Raw genomic sequence first — 13,127 nt, 5'->3', positions numbered from 1 at the left:
ATATTTCGTTCTATCGGAAATAACTTAGTATCTATATCCAATATATTAGATATTAAATAATAATCGCATCATCAATATATTAATTTTAAATAATATAATTTCTAACAAAACACCCGCCACTCAACAAATAATCAAAAATATACGACAATATTCTTATTTGGAATTTCAGTAAAAATAATTATGTTCCTAAGGTTTCTACTCATTATTATAAACTCTTGCGTAATATAATTATATTATCGGCTAACGTAAGGTTTCTTGTAATTCATAAATACATTTTTGGCATACTACGATGCGATACATTGACTATACGCTAATGAATAATATATGACTCGAAATAATAAAGATACAAGAGATTATTATACAATCACATTTTCCCTATAAAATAGAGATTGTGATTCTAAAGAAGTTAAATAAAACGATAATGTTCATTATAAGAAATGTACAAGTACGTGACGGGTTAGAGTATATTGTTTAAAAAAATCAATATCTTTCAACCAAGAAGTTGCAATAAGAAAAATATAATTTGAAAATACAATTTTATTCTATGCGGTAATCGAATGTGAATTAGTATTATTCTAAGATAATTCGAATCACGTATCTTTTTCAAATAAATAATAATTTTACGTACTCGATGAAATCTCTGCTCTCTCATTTGAAAGCGTAGAAGGGAATAAATAAATATTTATAAATTTACAATGGAAAGAGCTCTTAAATATTTTTTGTGATATGGCAGTTTACAAAAATTGAATTTCCAGAATTTCCAAGAAATTTTAAACTGCTCGAGTACGCGAAGCTTACGGTTTCAATTAAATTTCAATCAGATCAATTCCATTTCTCAACACTCTGTTATAAATGACCGTTATTAAAAATGAAACTTATATTATTTTTGTATATTAAAATAATGCGTATGCATAGGTCTCATGAACCATCGCAAGACAATGGAAGTGTTCTCCCGTTCGGTGTCACCTTTCGTCTTATTCATAGAACACAGTGCATACATTACTATTTTCACTAGATAGTCAAATACCCTAGGCGTTTGATTTCTACCTTGAAACTGTTCGAAGGTCCCCTCCAAGAAGGGCGCCATAATAATACATAGTACATATATGTATTCCCAATGTGAAAAATATTCATTTAAGTGTTGTAAATACTATCTCACAAAAAATATGGTTCTCTATATAAAATTGTCAAATTCTATTATCTCCCTAAAAACATGTTCCATTCGCGGTAAAACAACCCGTATTGATAAAATAGTGATCGCACCAACAGCTCTTTGACATACGAGTGCCGGACTTGCATCAAATGCTATTTTCATTATCAAGCTATTACAATATTGCATTATCGCAAACTCTTGATTATTCATTTGAATACGTCATCCATGGTACCACATGATGAATTCTATACACTTTTTTATGCTATCTTCCATCATAGATTTAGAAATATCAGTTTCAAAACGTTCATTGTCAAAACTGATAAACAATTCAAAACTTTTATCGTATAAATTGAAAATGTAGAAAATAAATAAAGCAATAACATCTATAAGTATGCATAATAATTAGATTAAGACAATCATATATGTTTTTATACTAAGAATCCAATGTTTCATTACATACTGAGAATCTAGTTTTTCTTGTGTTTCTTAAAAATGTAAAATTTTATATGAAATATACTTTTCAAAGAACATAATTGTATAAAGTAGACACGATACAAGTAAGAAATTTTATGCGTACTCTATAACCATTAATTATAATAATTAATTGTAAAAAAAAAAAAAAACACAAATCTATAATCTATAAATCGTCTATATATGTATAAAGCTTCAAAAATTACTAAAAATGTTAATGAAAATTATTGATCCTTAAAATAAAAATAACTTGATCAATATGTTACACTTGAAGGGAGACCTACGTCCAGTTTCAATTTATGCAGCAAACTTTGTGCATTCCATTGGTTCCAGTTCAAAGCGCTTTATAAAAAATCGAGTCATCCAGGATTCTTAACAAGTTTTTTGCCGCGATAATCATAAACGCGTCGACAAAAGAGAACCATATCCGATGGTACTGGTATCGGAGGCTGCCGATTTTCTCTTGGATATAGTTGATCTCCCGGTGGAACTATTAAACCGGGGCTTTCTAATCCTTCCTCGATTCTTCGTAAATTTTTACGATACCTATAAATTATATTAAAATTCATGATATCTTATTTTTTTAAATCTAACATTTCATTTTACGCAAAACATTCAACTGCTGTACTGAAAAGTTATATTAATTGAAAATTATATCCATTGAAAAGTAGTTTTACATTCTTATTATTATTCAATCCGATTTATATTATTAAACTTTAAACTTTGAATTTTTGTAAAGTATACAGGGTGTTTGCAACAATAGAATTTATTGCTGTTAAGTAGGTTAATAGATAATGATACTGATAAACATTTTAAGAATATTTTTTTTTAAGTCAATTCAAAATGTCTTTAAGCATCTTAAGAACGAACCGACATAATTTTTTTTTCATCGCTTCGAGATAAAATCAACAAATGTTGCTTATAAACTAAATATATATAATGACAATAAATAGGTAGAAAACATTAACTTACCGACAATACTCATTGAATGTCAAAATATAACATTTATCTTCTATACAAGCAACACTATTTGCATCCCGATGCCGTGAAGCGAAGACTTCGTCTTCGGTGTCATATTGAGTTCTACCTTGCTCGGTATGTTCAGGTCTATAATACCATAGCAAAGAAAACATCATTTCACCTATAACAAAACTTGTGTTTTTTTATTTAGTTTAAATTTACTTCATTATTTTAAGAGACGATTAATAAACGACATTAATAAACAAACCATCGTCTGGATTTTCCCATAAAGCAGCAATTTTTGCTACGAATGGTAAATCTGCTTTTCGTGGGCCACTTTTTAGTAAAACACAATCACGAGGTCTTAAAACATCACCACTTTCATGTTTCATGCTCGCATAACATCGACGTATAGCTGATTCTTCGTTCTAAGAGAGATAATAAAATAAATAGAACTGTTTCAACATTTTTATATCATGAATAAATCGTAATTAATTGTAATATGCTCTTACCGTTAAATAAACTTTGGCTTCAAATGAATCACCTTCCCAACTCCAACCATTACTCCATTTGGGCTTTAAAAATGTTTTTCTGGTTAACATTAGGCTTTCACTTCCTACCACGCAATCTTCAACTTTAGAGTTAGATTTTTTGACAGGCAGTTTTTTTGTACTTTTTCGCTTCTTTTTTATCAATGCTGACTTCTTAGTAGATTCCTGAATATCATACGCTTTAGACTTTATTGTACTCTCAGTTTTCTTCCCATTATCTTTTGTTTTTACTTCGCATATCTTAGATTTCCCTTTCCCTTTACATTTATTTTTCTCGTGTATTCTTGATTTTGTTCGTATTTCCGTTTTACTTTTATTTTTGGTAATTACTTTTGATAATTTTTCTGATGTCAATTCTTTCACCAAATCAACTTTTTTAACTACTTTTTTCACTGCTGACAACAAATTTACGTCTTTCTTTTTTTCTAATTTTTCAGCACTTTTATTCTTACGATCTCTTCTTTGTGTCATTTGTAAACTCTGTTGAATAACATTATTAATAGTTTCCATAATGGAATTATCACTGGCAGCATGCTTTAAGCAGTTTGGAATATTGTTACTTGTACTTTGTTTAGAAGTTTTTGACTTCTTCATTACATTTTCGGAACAATTTGAATTCTCTATTTTACGTTTTTGATTTTGATTATCCTTTTTAGGTTGTTTTTTCTTTGAAATTTCATCACTGTTGTTATCAATGTTCTTTACAAGTGATAAAATTGGTATAGAAATTTTAGTTGAAAAATCACTGTTACTAAAATCTTGTGAAGAACCAACAGAAAGAGTTCTTTTACTTACTTTCCTCTTTTTTCTACTATCAGATAAGCTATCTAAAGATAATTTTCTCTTGGATACTTTCTGACATTTTAATTGTTCATTCGTATCAGATTTTTCTACACTTTCTTTATCCACAGTTTCTTCAATAGTTTCTTGCACAGTTGGCTCATAATCAGGTTTTTTCCAATTTTCACTATCAACTGTAACAACATCGCTTAATTCCTCCTTAACATCTGGATCGACATCCAATTTATCATCGAGTAATATTCCAGAATCTTTATCAATTTCCAAAATAGCCATTTGACCTTCCTTCATACATTGTTCACATTTCATAATATCGCACTTGTAATCTGATTCACACTTAACATTACAATTTGCAACACAGGACAAATTATCGCCCATTTCTACACTACAAGATTCACATTTCACATTATTATTTTCCAACTTAAAATTGTGAAATTTATTACTTGGGCACATCGTTGCTGCTAATTTTTCAGACGGTGAAAGTGTTTCTAATTTCACTTCACAGGTTGATGTACATGCATGTTTCTGACATCCACATTTTTGTAATTTATCTTCTGAACAATCTTTTTCATCCTAAAACAATTGTAATTATATACAAATTATAAATATGGTATGTTAATACATCTATATTTTATAAACTTATAAAATTATTGCATGTTAATATGATTATTAACTAATAACAGATTTAAATTAATTTGTAATTAAACTTTAAGTAAATTGCTGCTCAGAAATCAACTATGATATTCTTAAATATCAGTTACTTTCTCAACTATTCAGCGACAAGCTGGAGCCTCTTCAGATATTATCTAACATGCGATAACATATAATTGTATCACAATTGTTTTTTAGGATCATTTTCAGAAAAGACTATGAGATATTTTTATATGAATTTAAAGTATTATAATTTGCGCATTGAAACTTTTATTCATTTTTTAAAATCCTCTATTCTTACAGTACATCTACTAGTGAAAACTATTTCATCATAAAAGAAGTTAATAATAGAAAATGTAATAATCTAATAATAATAAGAAACAACGAATAAGTGATTAATAACTTACGAGAACCATCCATGCTTGAAGTTATAAAGTATTCTGAACGTGACACAAACCTTATTCTTACAATCCGAATTTTGCGGGCGATTATGTGCACCGACTAGATTGTGAGACGAAGGGACCGATGGTTGGTTCTGATTCAGGTTGCGATGAGTGTTAAGTTGGACGCGATCCGTATCCCAGGCATTGGCACCGTGAGGCGGCGCTAGCCCGGCTAGCCCCCTCGCCGGCGAGGGCGGACCTACCAAAGCACTGGGCGGCAATGACAGACCGGGCCCCGATACCACTGGCGCTCCCTTACCATTACCAATAAGGGGCCCAGTATCCACGTTTTTTGGACAAGACTGCATCGGGCATGGGCAACCTTGGAAGGCTGCATCTAAAACAAATCGTTACTTAGACTAAAACTTTAGTCTGTACATCCGAATGTACGGCCCACATCGTTGATCGAGATGAAATTCCAAGTGTGTTACGAGAGATATAAGAGAATCTCTAAATAGAAAATTTTAGCTTCGGAGATTTACCCACACAGAATAAGACATAAGTCTTACAATTTAATAAAATCTACCATATGAAAAAGGATGTCTTTCCACTATCAATTAGCGCTATATAAAGACAATATAACGGAGATAAGAACATCTAACTTTCATGCCGTACGTTAGGTTTCACAAAATTCTAAGGCCTATATATAAACCTTTCAAAAGGTTTCAATTCCTGAAATTGAAATTTTATATTTGGGGTCACTCACGCCTCTCGTAACATCCTCCAATTTTGATCGGCTATCGATGTAGATCATTCGGCAGAATATTCAAAATTTAATATTATACAACTTGTAATAATTTTATAGGAAATAATTAAAATTCAATCAATGTGTTTAATGATTGTATAAGAACATAATTGAACTCACGATCTACAAAAGGTCTTCCCTGAGAATGCAAGTATGCCGGATTGGGTGGTGGAGGAGGTGGTGGCGGAGGTGGAGGATATGCTCCATAATATGGTGGCAGAGGATATTCACCAGGCGGTGGTAGAGGTGGTTGATAATCAACAACTGCTGGACCTCCTGCAGAACCACCACTACCAGGACCGCCACCTCCACCAGATTCCTGATATCCATAATACTGCCTGAAAAAGTACCTTTTTTACAGTATATTATCAAAATTGAATAAAATCACAATTTTGTTAAAATAGCATAAAATAATACGATTGATATGTCTTACCTCCTGTACGTTGGCGCATATTTATAATAAGGCGGTGGATGAGTATGTGGATGAGAATATGTTGGTGGATAACACAAATCTGCATACTGCGGTGGTGTGCCATAGTATTGAGGACAATATGCTCTATAAAATCCACCTCCTAAAAAAAGACAGTTAAACATACATGAATAAACTGATAAACAATTTAAAATCTTTCAAATTATTTTATAGAAAATTTGTAACACAAATTTGATTTTGTATAAAAAAATTTTTGTTTGCATTTCATTAAAACTAAAACATTTGTGTTAATTTTGTAAACTAATTAATATTAATTGTTTCATTTCTATTATATACATCAAGAACACAATTAGTAGAACTTTTACAACTTCACAACTTCTAACCCGGGATTACCCACCTGGGGGTCTAGCGCAGGTACATCCTCATGGGTAATCCTGGGTTAAAACTTTGTATCTTAAAATTTTTACTATATTATATATATCAAGAACACAATTAGTAGAACTTTTACAACTTTACAACTTTTAAAACTTTGTATCTTAAAATTTTTGCTTAAATTTTTAGAAATTTAACAGTTCATATAAAATATATTTGACTTCAAAGAAAGCATTGTAATATTAATTTCATTTCTCAACAGTGTGACAAATGAAGATATATATACATATTGAATATATATATTTATTTAATTTTATTAGATCTACTTAGCATCTTCCATAAACGTATTTCCATCGAACATTTCGTATTTTTCATTTTTGTTAAAATTCAGTTTTTAAGCTATAATTTAGGCTGAAATTTAAGCGTTAATTTATAATTAATGAAAATCAATGCTAGTTAAATATCTTGAAAAATATGAAAATGTAAATATTAAGTTATAATATTACACGTAAATATTGAGTTAGTATAAAATGAGTTAAGAAACAAGAACAGTAATGTTTGCACGAATTATAATATAATAAAATAATTATAATATAACTAAAGAACTATATAAATTTAATAATTTTACCATGTGACATCCTATTTTATACATATTGTAAAATATACTATATTACAGGTAATTAAAAATAAGATGATAAAAAATAATATATAATTAAAGAAATAAGAATAATAATTAATAATTTACAGTATATCTGACAAAAGTACGCCGGTGATATTTATGGAAGTTGATAACTGATAAAGAATGGATGATAATTTATATAGTCACTCTGAAGTCACCTACACAAGTTGAGACATATTGTAATACATATATCAACTTCAAAGTTCCAGGATGCAAGTTACAACGTAAGTATGTATCCGCATCGGCTCATACATACATCGTCCTAGTTGATAAGCAAGTCATCAAAGGTTGATAACTGATGCGAAATTGCTGAATTTTGAAATTGATATGTACATAGTATCATGTTTCAGCTTGTGTAGCTACATAATATAATAAATACAGTTAGATAAATATGTACTTGCATAAGTTTCCATAATTGGTTAATAAATCACTATAACGTTAGAAAAAGAATAATAACAAGGACAAATAATGTCGATGATTTTCAGACTCAAATTTCAAAATAAAATACCGCGATTGTACTTCTGATTTTTGTATAAAACTTAATATTTTCGTAATACATAAATAGAAATTTTTTTTTTTTTGTAGAAAATGCCGATCAATAAATCAAAAAATATAGCATTCCATTTGAAAAACTGAACATGACGTTTATTTTATCTCGACAAAAAAAGTAAAATAAAACGATTACATTATATGTGTTTCCCTTTGGAAACCATATAATTTTTGTTTATAACATTTTTTCGGATTTTCAATAGTTAAAGAAATAATAGCGTGTAACGAATAAATCATACTGTATAATGACTGAGCCTTTAAAACCTGCGATTTTCACTTGATTATATAATTTTAAAATACTTTTATTGTTTGTTTCCTAAGCAACACGCAGCCACTATCCTTACCACGTTCCTCAACTAACATTAACCTTCTTCCTGAAACATTATATACATCTATATACTCTCTGTATTTTTCTAAATTTTTTCAATCCATATCAATAAATCTTTGTCGGAACTTTGTCGGAAGTTTCTAACGATTTTAATAGTCCTAAATGTAAAACTGTATTTGCAAACACTGATGGAAATTCAATCGCCAGTTGAAAATCATATTCATTGTGCGCAAATTATTCACAATAAAATAATCTTGAAATTAGTAGTCTGTTTCCATTACACAAGAAAATTGTGATTTCAGAAGTAGAATCTCTTTCCAAGAAAGGGGAAATATAATTGTATAATTATATAATCATATAGAGATTTTGACTTTTTTCCAAATTTGAAAAAAAAAGCAAATGATAGGAAAAACTATTCCCGAGGTCACAAATTACGCTTAATAGCACTATCACTATACAGTAATCGAATTTCGTTGGCGTTCGACAGAAATCAAGAAGAAAATCTGTTAACAACTATAGTCGTCCAACGAGTCGAGTCAGTAGAATACTAAGCGCGTAATAGATGCAAGGGTCTCCAGCTATTGGCTGACGAACGGAGGCTCAAGAACGAATTTCATGAGTCAGCGTTAGAGCTTGCTTTAAGTATTACGGTATCTAAAGGTTGTGCGCCTCCTCTCACAATCACATGCGCTTGTTTGCCTCTACTAACTCGAATCGTTGGACGAGCTATAGATATATCCAGTTAAATTTTGAAAAACTGCGTTTACGATATCGATTCAATTGCAACGAAAATCATAAGTAGAATTTTAGAGATGACACACAAATTGCAATTGCGCTGGTTATACAATAATATTTGCTATTTCCGTGAACTGGTAAGAGAATATCGAAAAATTTACCAAACATGAGATATTCTAATGCAAATTCACAGATGGTGAGCTACGACAGTTTTTATAAAAATTTTGTTCGTAATCCAAAAATAATAAATATTTGAAAGTGTAGACGCGAAGAAATTTCGGCTACGTGACGGAGATCCGATACGTGTTGGATGAATGCCGATGCGCATGAATAAAAGAAATTGCGGTTTCTAGAAAAGATAAGACGGTATTATCGGAACGAAAAATTAGGCTCTGCGAATGTAACTTATTTACATTGTTGAATGTAACTTATTTTTTTCTCAATTGTATCAAAGAAATATAAAACAATAATGCATCTTGCTGTTGATTTTAACTTGTAAATTTAGTACTAAATTTTTTTATATAGGAAGCACGACTATAACAATAAATAGCATCTGCATATGAATAGGTATCCACATGATTCATAGAATTGGAGTTCTGGCGAATGAAACGTATGAAGACCGTAATAGATACATTCACAGGAATCTATACATTTGATTCCTAATGACATATTGAGTTTATCGGAACGCTAGTTCTACGCCCACGTAATTAAAACAATCAATCTTATCGTTTGTTTTTAAATCGAATTAACATTCATCCACTAGAACAAAGTTATTTTTCAATCAGATCATCCAAATTTTTGTATATATTTTCATAATTTTGTAATAAATCAAATTCCTTCAAACATCAGTTGTAATATTTACTATCGCAAAATAGATAATTACAATAAAATATTTCTATCGTGAAAGTTTTACAACCAATGAAAGATACTCTTTTTTTGTAATAACATAAAATCAAAAATTAAAGATCTAGATGTCTAATTCATTTGAAACATTATTCTATTGTTACTTAAATATGAAAATGCATAAATAGCATATAGGAATAGTCTACTTTGTAAACGATAATTTTTCAAATACTTGCTCTGGAATACTCGAAAATGATTCTATTACATTTGAGTTTTCCAAAATAGATCATGGTAATAATTTATTGCACTTTCTATATAATCATTGTTTACATTTAATTTATAAGGAACAACCATTAATCCGTACAAATTCAGAAATTATTTTCTTTCTTCTTTCATTCTTTCTTAATTTTAACAACCAATTGAAATTAAATTTCATTGGTGTTGTGGCAGTATATACACCGGAAAGAATTTTGAATTAACATACTATGAGCGGTTGAGATCTCTCGCGTTTTTTCTTACGCTGTAAAAGGCTGTTAACAAAATCTGGTATTTAATGAGAAACAAATTAGTCAGTTAACAAGAAAAGTTAGCGAGAAAATGTATAATATGCAATATGTTAATAACGTCTCTTGCGATATTGAAGAAATTTAAAAATTATTGTTTTCCTCGTCATTTTCAGCATTTTTGAATCAGAACTGCTTATGTAAATTTGTAAATCAATTTCAATTTGTGTATATAATAAAATTGTGTAGTTCGTCATGATCGTTTCTTAGTGTTAATAAATTTTTTATGCGTATATTTCATATATTCTTCATCACCGACAATCTTTCTTACCAACATACGAACAGTCAGAATATAGTTAATTTCAATATGTATTTATAATTAACTTGTACGACAATATTCATTTCAATTAAAATTTTCTATTGTATTAAACTTGTATTAAAACTACTTGTATTAAAAGTTGTATAATCTTTTCTCTTTTAAAAACTTATTAGGAATGTTCTCAATAGTTTTCACTCATTTCAAAGAAATTCGATGCAATAAATGATAATTTGTTATGTGAAATAAGATGCATGTAACTTTAGCCACAGATTTAGAGTTTTGGAAAACATTACATTCAGATATTAGAATATTAGAATATAGATGACTGGAAAAGATCATTCAACAATAACTTTAGCAGAAAGAAAACTCGCTGGACTAGAATATAGCAGAATTAATACAAAAAATATCAAATAAAATTCTTTTAGAAGGAAACAAAAATACAAACTTGCGAGCTATTGCTCCAAAATTACAGGATAAATATATCCATATCGAGCTACAATATCTCCAAAGAAAGAAAAAGAAAAAGAATTCATAACCACTTACAGAATTAACCAACAAAGAAATGAAGAAAGATTTAAAAAGAGCCATAATTAATACACGCAATACAATAAAAGCGTCCTTACAAAGCGATACAATATGGCAACTGTCCAAACGATCAGCGCGTTCGCCCAAAAATATACTATTGTGGTTAACTATAGGAATAAGGAATCCACTCGATTTCCCAAGATATCATAACGAAAAAGAAATATCAGATTCAATGGAAGCAAATAACGCACTCAGTACTACATCAGCGCAACGCAAAAATCTATCTGCACTAATAGAAATAATAAAACAAATTCGAAATACAAATGCAGAAAAAATCATAACCGCAATTAAGTAACACCACTAATACTTTTCAGCAGAACTCGGATATTAGAGAAATACTGAAAAAACTGAATATTACTCGTATGAGCCACTACTACACGACTAGAATAACAATATATATATATATATATATATATATATATATATATATAAAATACTGTTATTATATACATGGTGTGGCATGTAACTGTCGCCAGAATTTTTCAGGCACTTTTAATTGTGTGACAAAAAATGTTTTAAACAAAAATTAATCAGTTTCTAATTGGGTTTAAAGTACAAAAAAATTCCAAAAACTTCTTTTTCGATAAAAAAAAAAATCAAGGTCACATTGATTTTTTTAAATGGCACCGTGCATTTTTGACTTCGCAGGATTGTTGCTTCTGAAAAAACGAATTCAACGACCTACTATACTATGACCTTCAGATATCTTTGACCTCAGAAATTTAGGTTTAGTCAACAGAAATTGTTCATTGTAAATTTTTCATTTTAAATAATTGTTAATTACACTATATATTATAATATATAATATATTATATATTCCATATATATTCTATAATATATAATATTCTATATATTAATATATATATATATATATATATATATATATATATATATATATATATATATATACATCAAAAATATACATTTTACAATTCATACATTTTGATTTTTCCCCTACTTTTTGATCTTTTTGAATTGGACAGCCTTTGGACACTCGAACTGTTCGAGCCACGCAGTACACGTCCGGCCGCAAAACGATTTCACATAGCTTTCTACCGGTGAAAGAATCCTCTCCGAGCCTAACCGTGAAATGGCGATTCTCCTCGCGAGAGTCTGCTCGTTTCGGGGTTTAGTCAATTTTTCAGGGCTTCTTTTTGCGCACGGGTCCCCCGCTTTCTTTTCCCCTTTCTCCCTTTCTCGGGAGAAATCGGCCGGAAAGTTTTCGGACGACCGCCGCTGCTTTTCAACCTCGAGCCCCCGCTGAGGTCTCGGAAATCCTCTCCCCTCGGACTTCCTTTTTCTCTGTTCGTTCTCTCGGCGAGTTCAGAGACACCGAGAGTGTAATTATTTTTCAAAGCCACTGTTAAAACAGGATGCCCGGCTACCTTTTCAATTTGAATTTCAGACTGTGACGCGCGTGCATTTCGTCCGTCCGAGTCTCACAGGTAGTCTCGACTTTTCTCCGCGAGATTTCATTTGTTCGACGAGAATCGGAAGTGGAATGAGATTGATGTTAAATAACTCGCAGAAATCGACAATTGAACAAAATCTACGGTAAACCCGAAATCTAATCAACAAACCTTCAAGCCTGTGAACCAAGTGAACGGAATCTAACTAACAAATCTTAAATATAATTAAAATTTGCGAAGCAAATAGATCTGCGATTAAATTGCATTGAGTAGAAAGCAATCTTTTGCCTGTTGGCTTAGAACAAAAAAAATTTTCTACTCAAAGCAATTGAGTAGAACTACCATTTCCCTAATTAACTTCTACTCCCGTCGCGCTTGGCAACCGACTGCGGACCGTAACGAGTGACCAAACCGTACGCAACAGTTCGTCGCGTTTCTTTTTGAGCTCGTCGGTATGACATCACTGGACAGAAATTACTGACAGGTAATAAATTTATTATTCGTTTCACTTAAACACACTTAAAACTGAGAGAACATTACCAATTTAAAACAAAAAATTCTCGATTTGCGTGAGACTACGTGGAAAAATGGTAAAAGCAGCGG

General features: G+C 30.4%; 1 protein-coding gene across 4 annotated transcripts; it reads right to left on the bottom strand.

Moving 5' to 3' along the window:
- Positions 1 to 1,778: 1,778 nt before the first annotated feature.
- LOC122529880 lies at positions 1,779 to 8,701 on the bottom strand. Of its 4 annotated transcripts, none has more exons than XM_043656385.1 (9): positions 8,147 to 8,701; positions 7,651 to 7,683; positions 6,206 to 6,344; positions 5,893 to 6,122; positions 5,042 to 5,364; positions 3,097 to 4,506; positions 2,853 to 3,012; positions 2,597 to 2,765; positions 1,779 to 2,170 (listed from the first exon to the last, which is right to left on the bottom strand). In XM_043656385.1, the coding sequence occupies exons 2-9, from the start codon at positions 7,664 to 7,666 to the stop codon at positions 1,984 to 1,986; spliced, it is 2,634 nt and encodes an 877-aa protein (XP_043512320.1). In that variant the 5' UTR covers positions 7,667 to 7,683; positions 8,147 to 8,701; the 3' UTR covers positions 1,779 to 1,983. The 4 variants fall into 4 exon arrangements, with proteins under 4 accessions (XP_043512320.1, XP_043512319.1, XP_043512322.1 ...); XM_043656384.1 differs by lacking the exon at positions 7,651 to 7,683 and having other exon boundaries at positions 8,147 to 8,176; positions 8,589 to 8,683; XM_043656387.1 differs by lacking the exon at positions 7,651 to 7,683 and having other exon boundaries at positions 5,893 to 6,110.
- Between the last annotated feature and the right edge of the window lie 4,426 nt (positions 8,702 to 13,127).

This window comes from Frieseomelitta varia, unplaced genomic scaffold (genome assembly GCF_011392965.1).
Source record: "Frieseomelitta varia isolate USP_RPSP 00005682 unplaced genomic scaffold, Fvar_1.2 scaffold_314, whole genome shotgun sequence".
Classification (NCBI taxonomy): Eukaryota; Metazoa; Arthropoda; class Insecta; order Hymenoptera; family Apidae; genus Frieseomelitta; species Frieseomelitta varia.
Note: the sequence above shows the minus strand (reverse complement) of the source record. Positions and strands in the feature narration are given on the sequence as shown.

Coding starts and splice junctions, on each gene's coding strand:
- LOC122529880 (XM_043656384.1), bottom strand. Junction 4,507..5,041: donor ATTCGGATTGTAAGAATAAG/GTTTGTGTCACG, acceptor CAATTGTTTTAG/GATGAAAAAGATTGTTCAGA. Junction 2,171..2,596: donor ACATTCAATGAGTATTGTCG/GTAAGTTAATGT, acceptor TATAATTTATAG/GTATCGTAAAAATTTACGAA.